Raw genomic sequence first — 20,309 nt, 5'->3', positions numbered from 1 at the left:
CAGTGTAGGATTGCCCTTAACCGCAAACTTCCCTTACCCCCCCCCACCACCACCTAAAACCGCTATCTAAACCTCCCCTGCTCTAACTATTGCCACCATCTTAGGTACTGGCAGCTGTCTGCCAGTACCTATAAAAAACGTTTTTTTTTTAATATTTTTTTAATTTGTAGTCCCCACTTCCCCCCACCTGCGATCTTCAGTTAGGGGGCTCCCACACCCCCAAATCCCCTTTTCTGCCTAGCTGCCCCATTTCTTTGTTTTCTTTTCCCTTTTCGTAGCATAGGGCCCCTCCCACTTCCTCCCGCTCCCTCCCGCCTCCCCTGCTGGGCCGCCCACCCAACTCCTGCCCACACCTCCCACCGGCTCCAGCAGAATACAGTGTCACTGTCTGTAACGATCAGGCATCTGCCCTCATATGGAGGCGGAGCACCGATCGTGCTCCGGCTCCATATGCGGGATATGCCTGAAGCTTCAGGAGCTCCAGATCTCGGCTGTGACTTTACAGCCAAGAATGCTGGAGCATCCTGAAGTGACGACATATATATACGTCATGCGGTACGATAGCCAAAGTACTGCACGACGTATATATACGTAGTTTTGTGTGAAGGGGTTAAAAATAAAAATTCTGGTTGTAGACTGTCCCTTTAAGGGGACATAAGTGCACCCACCCCACTAATGTTTAAAAGCATTTATGTATTTATTATTGCACAATTGCGTGCATATAGCTGTGCGTTTAAACCTTGCAAAGTGGTTAAACACATTAGCTGCAATGCAGCAATACATTACTGGGAGCTTTCTAAATATAGTGCAAAGTCATGAATCACCAGCTTGTTCCCAGCTTACTTAGGTATGCTTTTCAACAAAGGTTACCAAGACAGCAAAATATCTTTTATAATAGAGAATAATTGTAAAGTCTCTTAAATTTGCATCCCCCATTGAAACCATGAACATTTAATTTTGATTTTCATGTCAAACAGACTTGCTCATAAAGTATTGAAATGCCATAGCAAACTAAAGCACTACGTTACATTTTCACATCATTAGGGGTAAACTGTTCAATGGCTGATTTGGACAACTGCTTCAGCTCTCATAAAGGGCATCCGCATGATAACAAAACATACTTTTATTCTAGACCGGTAAATTCTCGCCACTAAAGTGAATATTACTAACAACTCACTGCATAGAACAGTCTGAGAGGCTTCCTCACTGAAAGTATTTAAAGAGAAACTCAAATCCATCATTTCATTTTAATGACCTCCAATTTTATCTTTATTAAATATAAATGTATAAGTGCTGTTAGGACATAATAACGATATATATAAGTATGATTATTACTATTATTATATTATGTCTGTGCAATTAGTTTGTGTGTCTTATATTCCAGACAGACTCCACTGATTCTGAGAAGCCGAGCATCAAGAAAAGTCTCTTTCCGCTTTTTAGTTCAAAGAACCATTTAAAGCATAGCTCTTCTTTGAAAAAGATGCCTGTAGTCAATCTGCCAACGGTATTATTTTTTTAATAACCTGGCAATAAAACATTAAAACCTTTCCCATCACATGAAACAGCATGGATTTGGGTGATGAGGGTTTCCTTTTTCTCTTCCTTCACGTTTGGTCTTGGGTCATTTTAATAATTCTTCAGAGCCACAGCGCACATAATGTGATGAAAAAGTGACCATAGCATTTCAGTCACATTTTGCTGCCTAGTTCCGCTTTGCTACTGCTCAGAGAATTCAAATGTTTATTTTATTTTAATAATTTACACCTGGTGAACAATAACCTGCTGCAATACAGAATGCTACAGTCATTTTTTTATATGTGCAGCTTCAAAGGTATCATCTCACTGCTAGACACGCAGTCGTATTATAAAAACGCAGGTACCAATTATCCGATGTTCTTTCTTTCCCCTGTACCATTAAAACTAAAAGTACCCCTTCTATGTGGTGTAGTGGATGCTAACATTGCTGTTTGTGCTAGCTGCAATATTTAGACCTTTTTGTTTTTACTTTTTTAATTTTGATTGCATTTTTAAATTTAAACAATATAATAATAGTGTATGTATGTGTACATAGATATATATGAATATGTATATACAAGTAGGTTGTGGGAAACGGCACTCGCCAATATAACATCCACCTGGTGCTCAGCAGAGAAAAGTACATTCAGTAAAATAGAACTGGATCCAACGGACGGCCTCCGTTGTCTAGTAAGATCCAAGAACAGCCGGCACGCAGGAATTTTTCAAAGATCCGATTTATTTGGTAAGTGAAAAACCAGACGTTTCGGCTCTACCGTGAGCCTTTCTCAATGGTATACAGACCGGAGCTGTATACCATTGAGAAAGGCTCACGGTAGAGCCGAAACGTCTGGTTTTTCACTTACCAAATAAATCGGATCTTTGAAAAATTCCTATGTATATGTATATATAAATATAACAACCCAATGTAGGTAGAAGGCCATTTTCTCTGCAATTTTTTTTTTACTTAAAGGAACATTAAACCCCTTTTTTTTCTTTCATGATTCAGATAGAGATTCAATTATCTAATTTGCTTCATTCTTTAGATATCCTTTGTTTAAGAAATAGCAATGCACATGGGTGAGCCAATTACACGAGGCATCTGTGTGCATCCACCAATCAGCAGGTTCTGTGCCTATCTAGATATGCTTTTCAGCAAAGAATGTCAAGAGAATGAAGCAAATTAGATAATAGAAGTAAATTAGAAAGTTGTTTAAATTTGCATTCTCTATCTAAATCATGAAAGAAAAAATTTGGGTTTAATGTCACTTTAAGGGACATAAAGAGGTAATTTACCAGTGTTTTTCAGATACCGTTAGAAGCATGTTTTTTCCTACACTTGAGTTAACAAACATGTATTTAATAAATACTTCTAGGTTTTGTGCTCAGACACTGCTATAGTACAGCAGTAGGTCTCCGGTCGTGCATACTCATATAGTCATTGATGTCGCTCAGTGCACGATCGCTGGCACATGGAACATGCGTAACAGGAGAATGTTGCCAGTGGCCAGAACAACAGGGGATCACTTGCTCAAGAAAAGTTATTAGTGTCAAAAACAGATAAGACTAAGACTCAAAGAACTCAAATAAGTATTTTGTAAATATTCTTATTTCGAAAAAATTATTTTAATGGACTTTGAAATGTATATTTTTGTTAAAAGTAATAATGTTAAAAATGGACAGGTTACCACTGCTGTTACTGTGATCACCTTACTAAATTGTCATCAAGGGTAGCCAAATAGGAAATAGTGTCCCATACAGGCTTTTGGGAACTATTTTGTGCCGGTACAGTACTTTTTTTTCCTTGCAAGTGATCACCTTACCTTACAGACAAAATTCATATATGCTTTTAAGAGAGGGTCTACTATAAAATAAACTTTATTAGGTGTCCCTAGACTCAACAGATTGTTTTACTGAGCCTATAAAGTCAAATTGCCCAGCAAAATACCATGTTTTTTCTTTAGTTTTTGCATTCTAAAAATTTTTTGGGATCTTATGGTTTTCCAATTCCACTACTATTTGATAGAGCAGGCACATCTTTCAAATTAGGGGTCTTGGAGGTCTGTGGCTAATAAGGGAGCTGAGATCGAGGGGATTGAACAACCTCCCACATCCAGCTTTCTTTACCGCCTATCACTTCATGGTCCCATCCCTTCTATGATGTCACCACGCACATGTGTGGTGACATCATCGGCACTCTTTTGTAACCTTGGCAGCACCACAGATCATGGCCTGCAGTGGGGGGGATCATGGCATGGAAGCAGTTAAAGATTCCACCTTTATGTCCCGCTAAACAAATTACTCTGGCTAAAAGCTTGATAATAATGCAACTAGCAGCAGTGATATCATTGGCAAATAGGTTAATTACAGTCCAGGTGTATTTGCACATAATTAGATGTATTAGTCTCCTAATAAAAATACTTAAACCTAGGATTTTTTTTTTTTAATTGAAATTGTAACGCATTAGCAATTTTATGCTAATGGACAAGATTCATCAGGTACCATCTTGTGTTGCAGCATGTCATTTGTTTTTTGTTTTTTAAATCTATTCTCAATGAATGCATGCCGAATTAATAATTCATTTTATTTGGGGCAGTCATATAAAAACCAATTATGGTACAAATGTCTAACAATGTTTTTAATTACGCAATTGTCTTTAGTATGACAATGATTTGACTGAATAGACATTGCATATATAAATAATATGCATAATAAATATCTATGCACACACATCTACTTGCACTTAAAAGTCATCCAACTGAACTGAACTCATGGGAACTAAATCACTCCATCTTTCTTATTGCTATTTTTTCAGCCACCAAACTAACAGCATGCAAATGCTTTTTAAGGAAAATATTTATGACAAACCAGCATGATGATCATTCATATGGTGAACTTTTATTTCTGCAGGTGTTGGCAATGGAAACTAATCAGAAACGTAGAACTTAATATGTGAATATAAGCTGCCTGTTTTTTTGCTCAATTAAAATTTTTCTTTCAAGCGTTTTACCTCTTTAGCACCACTGTTACTTGCCTGACCATTTCTGCAAACTAGCTATACTGTGAAACGAAGGTTACAAGATTATATAAAGGATGGCTACGACAAATTACCTTCATTGTAAGATGATCTGGGACTTTTAAATTGGACAGAGATGATTTGAGGGCAAATTTAATTTGAATTCAAGATGAAGTAAAATAGTTTGACAACTTTATCCTTTCTTTAAGTCATTTGCTTTAAGACATTTGTTTTAAGTAAATTCATGCAATAATACACCTACAGGAATGGGGAATTAATATATCCCGATATTCAAGAGATCTGTGTGAAGGTGTATGTTTGTGTGTGTGTATATATATATATATATATATATATATATATATATATATATATATATATATATATATATATATATATATATATATATGTGTGTGTGTGTATATGTATATATTCTGTATATTTATATATGTACTGTATATATATATATATATATATATATATATGCATATACATATATATATATATATATATATATATATATATATATATATATATATACACATGCACATCTTGGTGTCTACAGTGCAAAGAGAATATTAAATCAATTTCACATTAAATGGATAGAAAGATCAAAAATGAAATGTGCATTGGTGCATTTCAATTTACAATAGAAGCATTTTTGCAATATACTTACATTAGCAAAAATGCTTATAATACCAGTTATTAATGTTTTTCAGTGGCATACACACATATCCTGTGAGAGCGAGTGAAGTATTTAAACACCACACCTTCTCAGAGGATTAGCAGTATCTTGTATGGCAAAATTATGTCTCCAGAAACAATACTCACCACAACCACCGATCTTAGTATACGTAGTGTTTAAATACTGGTGGTAGGCTGAAGTTAGGCCCACATACCGGAGGTTACATTAAGAGGCATTTGGGCTTATCCCTTTAAACAGGAGCATTATTGAACTGATGTATTAAAAAATCTTTTGTATCTTAACATATACAGAGCAAATCAGGGAAAATAGGCTATGGTTGTTACTTAAAGTGATGGTAAACATTCCCCTTTATAAAAACAGATCCCGAATGTTAGTGATATTTTAGATGGAGTTTAATTCATCAGTTGTAATGAAGCTGCGCTATAACTTATTTTTTAATAGTTATAAAATTTAAATACCTGTGTTCCGCTGCCCACTTCAAAAGTCAATTTTTCTGTGAGCTAATGATTTAAATTGTTGTCCAATAAGCACAATTCCCATATGGCACCTTTGTTGCAGCTAGAGCGCTGATTGGAGAACAATTCAAACCATTAGATCACAGAAAAATTGACTTTTGAAGTAGACAGCAGAGAGCGGGTTATTTGATTTTCATCAACGAAAAAAGTCCAAAGTCCGCCATATGTAAAATAAAATAACAGCTTTATTGGGGCACGTAGCCCAGAGTAAAAAGATACAGCTCAAAAACAAGAACTGACGTGTTTCGGTGTTACATTGCCGTAATCATAGAGTAACATATGTGTCATACAACATAAAAAAGGCCCAAAGGGGCTGATTGGCTGCACCATTAAGAACATATTAACTGTTTCCTTACCCAAAGCACTATTCAATAAATGCTAACCCAAAGTTTGATATGAACTAGCAAATAAGGTATAAAGATAGAAAATCTGAAGTAAATAAGACTTCAAAGATAAGTGTGTGTATGAAAAAAATGGGCAACACAATGTGCATAGTAATCTCCAGATGAGGGTTCATACACAGATTAAACAAATATGGTTATGTGATAATCGTATAAGTACAGTATATTAACTAAAGCTAGATTTTATAGACTAAGGCAGCGGTCAGCAACCTTGGCACCCCAGATGCTTTGTAGCTACTTTTTCCATGATGCTAAGATACTCTTTAGGCTTTAGTCGATGTTAGTTAAAGACTCCAAAGTACATTCTTACTGTAGCAATCAATTATTCAATATATATTCAGACCCTTAAGGTTGAAACCGCGGTCACACACTATATCTAATTGTAGGTCAAAGGTCTTTAAAGAAACGGTTAAAAACTAAGAGTTACGGAAGGTGAGTTTCATATCTATATTAAAAAGTAAGTTATAGCGCATCTTCATTACAGCTGATGAATGAGACTCCATCTAAAATGTCATTAACATGCTAGATCTGTTTTTATAAAGGGGAGAGTTTATCATCAGTTTAAAGGGGCAGTAAACCTACAAAATAATGTGATTCTGCACATAGTTCAGAATTATATAACATTAGCTGAGCGCCAACTTTATACAACATTAAACTGAATGTAGCGTGCTCCCGCTACCAGACCAGAGCGGGAGCGGGTTGCATTCAGTTTAATGGAGCGAACGGACACAGCGCGCCGTGATGCTCTTAGAAAAAAACAGACCCGCTCAGTAGAGCCAGGAGCGGCGTTCTGCAAAACTGAACTTCGTAGTAAATGTGCAGAATTATATAACATTATTTTGTAGATTTACTGCCCCTTTAACCCTTTAAGGACACAGCTTTCAGTTTGCTCAATTGTTTTATGACAGAAAAATTCCGTCATATGTCCTTAAGAGGTTAAGGTATTTATTGAAATATCTAAAATATAATATACATGAAATGTAAAAGAATATACCAGTACAAATCCCTAACTGCTAAATTCTAAAATTCATCATTCTTCTAAAATTCCAAAAATATTTTTTTTAAAAATGATTATAAATTACCCATTTATTTTTAACTGTACCTGCATATGGAAAAAAACAAGCAATTCAAAATAAATTATTTATTATTAAGCAAGTGATAAACTACATCTTACTGTATTCAGATAACTTTTTTTCTGCCATAGTCACTGCTTCACAGAGATTACGATTTAATTTTAGGAGCCAGAGAAAATCAGTGAGGATACTGTTGTTTGTTAGAAATATAGTAAACTGCTTTACACAGATATGTAATTTACTAGCAGCCATTGTCTGTCAATTAATTTACATTTAGCCAGATATTATTCAGATAATAATGGAATCTTAGGATTTTTATTTGTTGCTTTTGTTAGTCTTTCGTGCTATGTTCAACATTATGCAGATATTTTATAAGGGTAAATGTGACAACAGAACTGATTTGTCATGCTCACAAATAAACTGTTTCTACCAGAATGTGAACAACAAAACCTCTGCAGCCTCTGGCCTTTGATGCTTGCAAATTATATTACCATTCCAGCATAGTTCAAGCTGACATTCATTTTATAGAGATATTTCACTGTACATAGTGTTAGCATTCTGATTTGACATTTTAAAAAGGGTACGGCCTGTTATGAAGACACAGTTCCGCTATTATTCAATGGGTGTTTTTACTCCATTAAATTATTCAAAATAAAAATGCAGTGTGTGTGCATGTTGCGCTGTTTAAATCTAAAAATATGAAACGTTTCAACCCCAGTACATCAGTCGTTAGTAACACGTTGGCTGTATTGTATGTGTTTGTCTATATATATATATATATATATATATATATATATATATATATATATATACGTCTATATATATATATTTAACAACAGATGTACCAGCTGTGTTTGGGAAATAATAATCAAATGAGTATCAGAGATGCAAAAAATACCTGTTGCAAATCCGGTGCAAGGGGGTAATGATTAAACTTATTGACAAACAGGAGAAAAAAATTTAGAAATACCCTTAATCCAGCACTACTCGTTTATCAACGTATATATATTCCCACAAGTGAAAGGCGCACAACAGGAATAAATGCAGACAAAAACTGTTTTGCACAACAAAAATATCAATCCTTTAATATAGATAATGCACCCAGAACTCGGTCATCTCCGAAAATGTGGTGCATCACAATAAACGTATCAATACTTGACACCAAGTAGATACAGTTCTAATAAATGGCAACTATGTTTCTGTTTGAGTCCATACAATATAGAGAAGCCGGCTTTAATTTCTTCGCATGCAAACTGTTCATCAAAGATATCCATATATATATATATATATATATATATATATATATATTTATATATATATAAAATATAATTTCCTTCTATCAGAAAAAAATGTACAACAAAATGGTCAGGCAGGTGACATTGGTACTTCTTCACCCTGCTCTTTTATTGTACCATTAATTAATTTTTTTACCGTAGATACCTAGTACCGAAAGCCAAGATCATCTGATCACACAGAAGGGCGTTCACTCTTCAGGTCACAAAAGCAGTCGACAAAAAGAATGGCGTCCAGAGAAGATGACCGAAATACACTCTCATCATGTAAGTAAACTACATGTAGCCATTAGAAATTAGAGTGTAATTAAGTTAATATATGCAAGCAGTAGTACTGTTCAATACAACCGGCAGAGGTTCTGGTGCTTTGGGGTTCTTTGCACCCAATTCATTACTACCTTGAATGCCAGTGACATTTTTACATATCTACAGAGAACAAGAAGAGAAGTGAAAGAAGACGTCATATAAAAAATACAATAAGGAGAAATAGATGGTCCTCAGTCATTTCCCCTACACCCATGATATTTAGCTTTGTTGTCATCTTTTTTAACAATAGATGATACGGTCTAGAGCCACCACTACCCATAGCATATTCCCAGGTCTTAGACTAAACATTTTTTTGCATAAAACATACCCCAGATGTCCAACATATGACTTATTTCTTGAGGTTGGACTAATATCCTTTACTTTACCTTTTTCTTTACCTAATTTTTCCTTTGGGAATGCGGATAACAGAAGCAAACTTCTTTACAACCCATATTTATCTCTTGTTGTTCATAGCTAACATTTGTGTTTAAAGATTTTAAACTTTTGCCTCAATATATTACTATTGTAATAGTTTAACTCTTCATGACAGTTTATCTCTTCTGTTGTCAAATAGACTTTGTTCCCTTGGTATCCTTGTTGAAAAGCAGGTAGGTAGGCTCAGGAGCTTGTGAATGTCTGGAGCACTATATGGCAGCAGTTTTGCAATACATTTAGCTATGGTATACATTTGCATGAGCACCAGATGGCAGCAGTGTTTGCCGCTATGTAGTCCTTCAAGCACGTGCACATTACCTTTATGAGAACAAAGCACATTTTATAATATATGTAAAAATTAAACGTTTTTAAAGTGAAGGTAAACTTTGATGAATGAAAGGTTGTGCCAGATGGAGGCGCAGGTTCGCTTTAGTTGTTCTCTTGTGTGTACTTATCAAAACACCATATAATGGCAAGTATATACTCACAGCATATGTTCCAGGTGACCGGCTCTTTGTATATGCAAAGAAGGACTTCACAAGTTTTCTCATAAAAAACTTTATTGTTCCCAACGCGTTTCAACGGACCCAGCCGTCTTTCTCAAGAGCATTTAAAAGTGCTTTACAGACCAAGCATACCTTTCCTTTACACAGGCGGTCTTTAAATACATAATCGATGACGCTACCCGTTACCCCATTGGTGGTGGCCAGGCTTACACTCATTAAAAAATAAAAAATAAAACATAAAATAAACTTACAAATCTAGATAATAATAAAATCAGCATTATTAAACATCATTATTAAACAACTTTTATCAACTAATACTCTATCGGCTAGATTACGAGTCTTGCGTTAGCCTTAAAAAGCAGCGTTGAGAGGTCCCAACGCTGCTTTTTAACGCCCGCTGGTATTACGAGTCAGGCAGGTACAGGTGTACCGCTCACTTTTCTTCCGCGACTCGAGCTTACCGCAAATCCCCTTACGTCAATTGCGTATCCTATCTTTTTAATGGGATTTGCCTAGCGCTGGTATTACGAGTCTTGGAAGAAGTGAGCGGTAGACCCTCTCCTGTCAAGACTCCTACCGCATTTTAAAGTCAGTATTTAAGAGTTTTATGGGCTAACGCCGTAACATAAAACTCTTAACTAAAGTGCTAAAAAGTACACTAACACCCATAAACTACCTATTAACCCCTAAACCGAGCCCCCCCCCCCACATCGGAAACACTTAAATTAAAAGTTTAACCCCTAATCTGCCGACCGGACATCGCCGCCACTTTAATAAATATATTAACCCCTAAACTGCCGCACTCCCGCCTCGCAAACACTAGTTACATTTTATTAACCCCTAATCTGCCGTCCCTAACATTGCCGACACCTACCTACATTTATTAACCCCTAATCTGCCACCCCCAACATCGCCGCTACTATATTAAAGGTATTAACCCCTAAACCTAAGTCTAAACCTAACCCTAACCCCCCTAACTTAAATATAATTTAAAATAATCTAAATAAAATTACTACTAAATAAATTATTCCTATTTGAAACTAAATACTTACCTGTAAAATAAACCCTAAGATAGCTACAATATAACTAATAGTTACATTGTAGCTATCTCAGGGTTTATTTTTATTTTACAGGCAACTTTTTATTTATTTTAACTAGGTACAATAATTATTAAATAGTTATTAACTATTTAATAACTGCCTTGTTAAAATAAAGACAAATTTACCTGTAAAATAAATCCAAACCTAAGATACAATTACACCTAACACTACACTATCATTAAATAAATTACCTAAACTACCTACAATTAATTACAATTAACTTAAATAAACTAAGGTATGAAAAACAACAAACACTAAATTACAGAAAATAAATAAATAATTTAAAAAAAAAATTAAACTAATTACACCTAATTTAATCCCCCTAATAAAATAAAAAGCCCCCCAAATAATAAAAATCCCTACCCTATACTAAATTACAAATAGCCCTTAAAAGGGCCTTTTGCGGAGCATTGCCTCAAAGTAATCAGCTCTTTTACCTGTAAAAAAATTACAATACCCCCCCACATTAAAACCCACCACCCACACACCCAACCCTACTCTAAAACCCACCCAATCCCCCCTTAATAAAGCCTAACACTACCCCCTTGAAGATCACCCTACCTTGAGCCGCCTTCACCCAGCCGGGCACAAGTGGTCCTCCAGAGGGGCAGATGTCTTCATCCGATCTGGGCAGAAGGGGACCTCCAGATGGGCAGAAGGCTTCATCCAGACGGCATCTTCTATCTTCATCCATCCGGAGCGGAGCGGGTCCATCTTCAATCCAGCCGACGTGGAGCATCCTCTTCAAACGAAGTCTAAGTGTAGAATGAAGGTTCCTTTAAATGACGTCATCCAAGATGGCGTCCCTTGAATTCTGATTGGCTGATGAGATTCTATCAGCCAATCGGAATTAAGGTAGGAAAAATCCTATTATGTTAGGTGTAATTGTAATTTAGGTTAGGATTTATTTTACAGGTAAAATTTTACTTATTTTAACTAGGTAGTTATTAAATAGTTAATAACTATTTAATAACTATTGTACCTAGTTAAAATAAATACAAAGTTGCCTGTAAAATAAATATAAACCCTAAGCTAGATACAAATGTAACTATTAGTTATATTGTACCTAGCTTAGGTTTTATTTTATAGGTAAGTATTTAGTTTTAAATAGGATTAATTTATTAATTTAATTTATTTAAATTATATTTAAGTTAGGGGGTGTTAGACTTAGGTTTAGGGGTTAATAAATTTAATATAGTAGCAGCAACGGTGGGGGCGGCAGATTAGGGGTTAATAATTGTAGGTAGGTTGCAACGACATTGGGGGCGGCAGATTAGGGGTTAATAAATATAATTTAGGTGTCGCAATGTTGGGGGCGACAGATTAGGGGTTCATAAGTATAATGTAGGTAGCGACGATGTCGGGGTCGACAGATTAGGGGTTAATAAGTGTAAGATTAGGGGTGTTTAGACTCGGGGTTCATGTTAGGGTGTTAGGTGTAGAAATACATTTTCTTTCCCCATAGGAATCAATGGGGCTGCGTTAGAAGCTGAACGCTGCTTTTTTGCAGGTGTTAGTTTTTTTTTCAGCTGAATCTGTCCCATTGTTTCCTATGGGGAAATCGTGCACAAGCACGTTTAGCCAGCTTACCGCTACTGTAAGCAACGCTGGTATTGAGGTGAGATGTGGAGCTAAATTTTGCTCTATGCTCACCTTTTTGCGGCTAACGCCGGGTTTAAAAAAACCTGTAATACCAGCGTTATCTTAAGGGAGCGGTGAAAAAAAAAATGCTCGTTAGCAACGCACCCCTGTTACCGCAAAACTCGTAATCTCGGTGTATATTTGTGGATCGAAATTCTTTGCATTTAGTTACTGAAGTTCCCTTTGGAGCCGTTTTCTTCACAGTAGTCTTCTATCAGGTCCGTTCTGGAGTAAAGGAATCACATGGTGTGAAGTGTCCAATCAGGAGCATCTCAGTCAAAACATTATGTTTTACTAACATCGGCTATAAGTGCCGTTTACAAACTAAGTAATGGAATGAGGAAAATACATATTAGATACTAGTGTATGACATCAGGTGTGCTAGCTGGAGGCGCTGGTTCAGCTTGTATCAGTCGTTGACTGTGAGACTGTGGGACGGCTGCGGTTCACCAGAAGGGGAAAGTATTAATACATATTATACACCTGTTTGCATGTATAAGTGTATGACATAACAGATATTTTATAATATTTTTAAAATAAATAAATTGATACAGAAAAATATGGATATATTGTATGTCATTCACAAAATCATTTTTGGCATTAAGAATATTACTCCAATAATAATTCATGATAAATTAACACCCAACAGGTTATTACATATAAATCATACCTTATAAAGTTTGCCATAACAAATGACGGTATAGTAATACACCTAGTTTAACGGTAAACTTCAATTGCTAGAATTATTGGTTATTTCTTGCATAAATGGAACTATGTATCTTTATAGCCATGAAAGAGCAGAAAGTGATAATACATTTTCAATTTGGAATCTTTGATATTTCTTACACAAAGGCGGCTATTCTTGTATCTTTGTTTAGACCCCAATGTGCATATGTTTTTAACATGTTTTTATGTTTTTGTGCATGAGGTAGGCTCAGGAGCTTGTGAATGTCTGGAGCACTATATGGCAGCAGTTTTGCAATACATTTAGCCATGTTATACATTTGCATGAGCACCTGATGGCAGCAATGTTTGCCGCTATGTAGTCCTTCAAGCACGTGCACATTACCTTTATAAGAACAAAGCAAATTTTATAATATATGTAAAATGGAAACGTTTTTTAAAGGGAAGGTAAACTTTAATGAACGAAAGCCCGGTTTTTAAAAATACTATTAAAAACAGGGGCACTTTCATTCATCAAAGTTTAGAAAGCAGCCGTTTTGTTACCTTTGTTCTTTTCACAGCCAGAGCAGCTTCCCCCTTCCGGAGATCCTCTCTTCACACGTCAGCAATGACTAATCCGGCTTCCTCCAATCACAGCATGGCCTCGGTCAATGACTCCCCTGGGGGGAAAGCCATGATTGGAGGAATCTGGATTAGTCATTGCTGACGTGTGAAGAGATGATCTCCGGGTGGGGGAAGCTGTTTTGGCTGTGAAAAGAACAAAAGTAAGTTTTTAAACAAAATGGGTGCTTTCTAAACTTTGATGTATGAAAGTGCCCCTGTTTTTAATAGTATTTTTAAAAACCGGGCTTTCATTCATCAAAGTTTACCTTCACTTTAAAATTTCACAGTCTGTTTAAAACATAAAAGAAAAATGTTGGGTTTCATGACCCTTTAATAGAATTACCCAGCCCAGTTATGCAAATGTACCCAAAAAACTATATACAGGCGTAACTCGGAGATATTATGGGTTCAGTTCCACAACACCTCAATAAAGGGAATATAGCAGTAAAGTGAGTCAAACTGTTTCCCAGTGCATATAAAAGTTATATTTAAACTATACTGTAGTCTATTTGCGTGCAATAGTATTATGTTTAAAAAAAACAATATCCACAGCTTAATTAAAAAATACTAACCATTATATGAGCCTTCAATGAGTCATAATTGGTTTGCTGGTGGTGTATTTATAGGTGTGTATATATGTGTATCTTTGTGTATATATGTGCAAAAATGGCGCTGATAGACTTGCTCGACAGGGTTGCCACAAACCTTCAATTTGTAAAAAGAGCAATATCTGTGAAGCGAAGCGCAATAAAACGAGGTATGCCTGTATAAAAAAACTCTAACATAAGTTCTATAAAATAGATTATGTTCTTTATGCAGTTTTAATATCTTCTAAAAAGAACTGTCATTCAGACCCAGGGAATATGAGTATGTGTCTGTGTATGTGTGTGTCTATATATATATATATATATATATATATATATATATATATAAAATAAATCCTGTATAATTTCCTTTTTTAATTGAAGACAATTAAAGATTTATTTTCTTGCATGGTGTAAAGATTTTGGTAAAAGGAAGGTAACCTGTATTAATAACTGTCAGAAAGTTGAAGCACATTTTTAAGTGCCCAGGTTAGCATTATATTTTACGGTTTGATAATTAGAATGAAGCATTTTGGAATTCGTATTCATCATTTCAAGACAATGAAAGCTAGACAAGAAGAAAGTGTAATTATTGAAAGTATTACTCTGCAACAATTTTATGTGCTTTAAGACTGCAATCACCGATAGGAAGTGGAGCTTTTCTTTATTGTAAAACTGATTTGTGGTGTACAATTATAACAGGGAAAATGAACTAAGTGTAAGGCATTCTAAAGGCTGTTTGATTTATCTTTCCTAGAGGCACAGTTAGAAAGGATTTGCCTTTTTTAGTCACCACAATGTATTTGTGCCCTAAAAGGGACATTAAGCAGTAAATAAATGTACATATAATCATGCATTCAAAGCAAAGATTAGCCTGAGAATAATATGCAGACACATTTTTTGAAATTATGTCAATTTGTACAAATATTGAAAACAAAAGTGTAAAGTTTGTGTCCAAACTTTGCTTAGGCCAGTTAGTGACAGTTATAAATGTGGCTGAACACAGCACATGTATTCACAATCTTTTATAATTTGGAAATCGGAAAACATTTGGCTTACAATAGATGTAACTATTTTATATTCTTCCATTCCTCGTGTGCTTTGAAGCACCAATATATTTTTTTTTTTATTTGAAAAGCAACTTCATTGAGGGATTTAAGTTTTTTTTTTTTAAATTAACTATAGTTAAATATTTTCTTTTGACACATTTTTTTATTTTTGCCAGTGTATACTATCTCCAGAGACGTGGCATTCCCCAACCTATTCATGGGCTTCTGGAAGTGGGTCCGCCCCCATGAAGATAGTAATCCATTTATAGGTAACATTGATCTCTACAAGAGGTTCATACAGATGTTGCCAAAAGTAATGGTACCCTTCCACTTTATTAGGAAACCTTCCACTTTATTAGGAAAACACACAATTTTCAATGAACTAAGTACAAATTTACAAAAGTATTTGGTGTCCACTATTCTTTATTTCAAAAGTATTAGAACATTAACTTCTTTGTTGATTTATGACTTCACATGTTACTTTAAAATATTGGTACTCTTAAGCTAATATTTTGTAGAAAAACCTGTGAAGATAATAACTGCAATTAAGCGCTTTCTGTAGCTCTGAATAAGATTTTTACACTTTTCAGCTGGATTTTGGCCACACTTCTTGAGCAAACTGCTCCAGTTCTCTCAGATTTTATGGTTGCCTTTTCCCAACTGTGATTTTCAGCTTTTTTCACAGATGTTCGATGGGATTCAGACCTGGACTCATAAAAGGTCACTTTGGAACTGTCCAATGTTTTAGTCTCATCCATTCTTGGGTGCTTTTTGAGGTATGTTTTGGGTCATTATCCTGATGGAGGACCCATGACCTGCGACTGAGACACAGTTTTCTGACACTGGGCAGTACGTTTTGCTCCAGAATGCCTTGATAGTCTTCTGATTTTATTGTGCCTTGCACAGATTCTAGGCACCCAGTTCCAGAAGCAGCAAAGCAACCCCTAAAACATCACTGAGCCTCCTCAGTGTTTCACAGTAGGGATGTTGTTCCTTTCTTTTAAAAACTTTTTTTTTCATAAATGGAAAGAGTCCACAGCTGCATTCATTACTTTTGGGAATTCAGAACCTGGCCACCAGGAGGAGGCAAAGACACCCCAGCCAAAGGCTTAAATACTCCTCCGACTTTCCTCATCCCCCAGTCATTCTTTGCCTTTCATCCTAGCGGGTTGGCAGAGAAGTGTCAGAAGTTTTCGATAGTCCGAGGGTAGTACTCTTCGGCATGGGACTGGAGTTTTAAGTAGTCCTGTCAGCCTCTCAGTGAGAGCATGGGTGAAAGTTAGAGTCCGGATATGCAGGGAGAGTCTTTCTGCGAAACCATCCCGACTCATATTAACAGCTCCACAAGCAATCAGCGTTGACGAGTTTCACTGCCTGCTTTTTTTCTCTCAAGTCCATGACAGAAGCGACACTACTATCTGTCACAGGGCCGGTGCTGATTCCGGTAAGATCGTTTCATTTTACTTTCATTATGGATGTATTGTAATTACAACTGTTTATCCGAGTGGGGCTACAACCTTTCGGGGATAACTTTAACATAGAGTCTCAGTGAGGCTCCTTTTTGTATCTAGGAATCAAGGGTTAATATCTCCTGAGGGCGGTTATTAAACAGGGGGGTTTATAATCATGTTTGTTATGTGATTCTGTCTGCTACTGTGTAGTGTTGCTTCGGCTCATGGCTATTTTGGAACATAACAGCCTAAGTCTAGTGACGCGGCCTTTTCAGTCGGTCGCGCTTTTGCATGGATTGCACGGTTTAACTTGTGACTCCATTTCCGCTTTCCTGACCGCGTGGCAACGGAGAAATCCTGGTCCGCTGGTATCTGGTTCTCTGGAGGTGACAGTGTCTCAGTTATGGAGGATTCTTGGAGACGGATGTCTGTGATTCAGACTCTACTTCTTGCGAAGAATATGAATTGGCCCGGGTGATATATGCCCATCAGTTATGTTCCGAATGTCGTTTTAGAGTGCTCTGTTCCTCGGTATCGGGGAATCGGGTGCCCACTGAGCCATCCGCCTCTGGGGATTCTAATTTTCACGAGACAAGTTCCCTACCACCAACTCTTACTACATATGCAAGTAACTCAAAAGTTACTTATACTTTTTAGGGAGTGTGGCCTGTTCCCACCGGAGGTTATGACACGGTTCCGCATGGCCATATCTTTGGCGCTGGCGCATATGCCCATCCCGTGAGTGTGCTTACGATATTGTCCGTGTTTCGTTAACTGGGGCTCGTCAGGCGTGGGATTGCCTGGTCCAGTGCAGTCTTCCGGAGGAGCGACTGCCTCTTAGGGGGTCAACCTTTTGTCCCAGTGGAGGTATGTTGCGCCTTTCGTTACAGACTGGCGTGCCTTCGTGTTCTACTAAGGCACGTTTTTTGACTGACTTGCATACATAGACATAAGGGGATGAAGTAATCTTCTTATAGTCTATATTTGTGTATCCTTTTCCAGTTCTGAGCTTGGAAGTCTCGGACCCCTGTTGGGCTGGTCCTGCAAGTCTGTTTGTTCTTCCTGGGCGATAACCTACGGGTTGCCCTCTTCTATTTTCATCCGGTGAGGATGATTTTTATTTGGTCTGAAGCTCATGTTGTGGGTGATTTTTCCTTCAGGAACTTTCTTCTCTTGAATTGATACTCGTGATTTTGTGGTCACACTGTTTACAAAAGTCTGTCTGACTGTTCTTTATCCCTCCATCATCGGGGGAGACTCTATGTGGCCTTGACAGTTCTGAAACCCTTGGTTTTAGTCTGGTCCTGACTGGGTACAAATCCTTTTGTCTTTGAGGCCTAGTTCAGACATGTGGCACCTTTTTATGTCCGGTAGGTCCGGTGAGGGCGCCTAGTGATCACAATATGCTTTGTGTTGCTTTCTTGTTTTATTTTACAAGCTTCAACTAGCATCCTGAGAGGACTTGAGGGTCCGTGGTTGCTTAGGGGCATGGGGGCATTGGTTCAGTCCTCATTCGCCTTTCAATCTAGTGGGCCGGGACTCCGTTGAGATCCGTGGCGACATGCTCCATTGTTTCTGATTTTTTTTCAGAACTAGAGTGTTCCTTTCCATTGTGGGTTGGAGGCTCGGAGGATTTAGGTCCTTCATACCGCCGTTCTTACGGTTTTGCCTTTTATGGTCTCTTTGGAAGTGTCCTTTTAGGACTTGTTCCTTTTAGAGGTTCTCTTCCGGACGGAGTGTGCTCCTCTATGGGGAGTTTTTTCTCTGTTGGGTCAACAGTGGTGTCTGGATGATTTTCATTCGGTCCGTGTTTTGATCATACTATGGCTTCATGTCTTGTGGACATGTAGGCTGTTCTTCTCTGTGCCCTTCCCTTTTGAGGGGATAGTTTGTCTTCCTTATGAGCTGGGGTTTCCTCTCTCTGGAGGGTCTTTGTCCTGCCCTTTGTGTAGGAGGTTGGATCAGGTGGCTTATTTCTGTAAGGGGCAGCATCTGCTGCTCTGTGTGCTCTGTTCCACCTGTTGGAATTTGCTCTCTCTACGTAGAGACTGTCCAAGAGAGCTGTAACAGGTCTTCCTACGGATTTATTGCTCTTTTCTCTGTTCCAGGTCCCAGGGAGTTCTCCTTGGGAGTGCCTTATGTTGGAGGAACGGATTGGGTTGGCACCTGAGCTCTGTTAGGGTGGGTGAGTCCCCCCTTTTTTCTTTCCATTCCCTGGGGGCTTGTGGTTGGGGTCTTTCTGTCCCCCCTGTCTATCAGACATGTCTGTCGCTTGGGCTGGTCCGGTGTTGGAGCAAGATCTGCGATCTGTTGCTCTGCTAAATTCATCCTCGGAGCATTCGATGTACGTTAAGCCTCTTGAGGTTTCTCCTTTCTCCATGTTCAAGCTTTGTGGGAAGGACTGGCGGCTCTTAGATAGCCTGCAAAGTTATCCACTGGTTAGTGGATACTTATCAATCTGAAGGATCCTATCTTCAGCTGCTTCTGCTTGCCCTGCAAGTATTTAAGTTTCAGAGACATTTTTAGATGACTGCAGCGTGCAGTGTTTTTGCTTCAGGTGTTATTCGTCAGACCTATCTGAACTTGCTGTACAAGGTTTCGTTTCTGAATATTTCAGCATTCTGAGCTACCTTTTTGGGACTTGGGGGACCTTTGTCTTCAGTTACTTTTAGAGTGCGGTTGCACTGTGTTAGGGGAAGATCCTCTTTGTTTCCAATTCCTGGCCTTATCCCATGGTTTCTGTTTCTGGGGTCTGAGCGTTGCCTCCCCTTGTTTCTATGAGACTGGTTGGGTCTCTGTTAGCCTGACCCGGTTTCTCAGGTTTTTTGCTCTGTGTTTATGCCCTTTTTAGGGTTTTTTTTGGAGTTCCTTATGCTAGCTGGAAGCTAGCTCAGCATACTAGGGTTGCAAGTTCGATCCTCGGCACAGTCTCCTTAGCCTTTCCTCCTTTTGAGGTTGATAAAATTAACAGCCCCTTGAGTCCCTTAAGAGGGATTAGCCGTGCTTTACAAGTACAATCATGTTTTCTCTGTGCCTTTTCTTCTTGTGGAAGAATATGGTAGTTTGTTCCCTTTCTTTAGTAAGGTGTGTGTTGTTTGGAGACTGACTGCTGGGTGACGGTGTCTCTTGGAGGCTGTTGACTTGTCGAGTCTAGTTCCTTTGGTCTCTAGCAAGGCTGTGGACTATCTGTGGGTCAGTGTCCTTGGGCCTTTTCCTTTTTTTCAAAGTTGTTCTCGGCTTCGGACAAAGCAGGATTTTGTTGGGTAGGGGTTTTCAGGCCTGGTGCCCTCAGAATCGGTTGCCTCTTGTAACCTCCCATTTTTGCATTCATTGTCCCCAATAGCTTGGGTATTGTTTTCTCAAAAGTAATCAATGCAGCTGTGGACTCTTTCCATTTATGAAGAAAAACTTAAATTATGCTTACCTGATAAT

The 20,309-nt window shown here is 37.6% G+C and overlaps 1 protein-coding gene across 11 annotated transcripts in view; it reads left to right on the top strand.

Annotated features, from left to right (window-relative positions):
- The window catches only part of CDKL5 (cyclin dependent kinase like 5), a 1,071,204-nt gene that overhangs the window by 1,030,271 nt on the left and 20,624 nt on the right, over window positions 1-20,309 (top strand). For 10 of the 11 annotated variants that reach the window (XM_053706416.1, XM_053706410.1, XM_053706408.1 and 7 more), the window contains 2 exons: window positions 1,385-1,507; window positions 8,663-8,785. In XM_053706416.1, coding sequence (XP_053562391.1) covers window positions 1,385-1,507; window positions 8,663-8,785 — 246 coding nt within the window. The remainder of the gene's footprint in view (window positions 1-1,384; window positions 1,508-8,662; window positions 8,786-20,309) is intronic. The other variant, XM_053706418.1, reaches the window with a different exon arrangement.

Source organism: Bombina bombina, chromosome 3 (genome assembly GCF_027579735.1).
Source record: "Bombina bombina isolate aBomBom1 chromosome 3, aBomBom1.pri, whole genome shotgun sequence".
In the NCBI taxonomy this organism is placed as follows: domain Eukaryota; kingdom Metazoa; phylum Chordata; class Amphibia; order Anura; family Bombinatoridae; genus Bombina; species Bombina bombina.
Note: the sequence above shows the minus strand (reverse complement) of the source record. Positions and strands in the feature narration are given on the sequence as shown.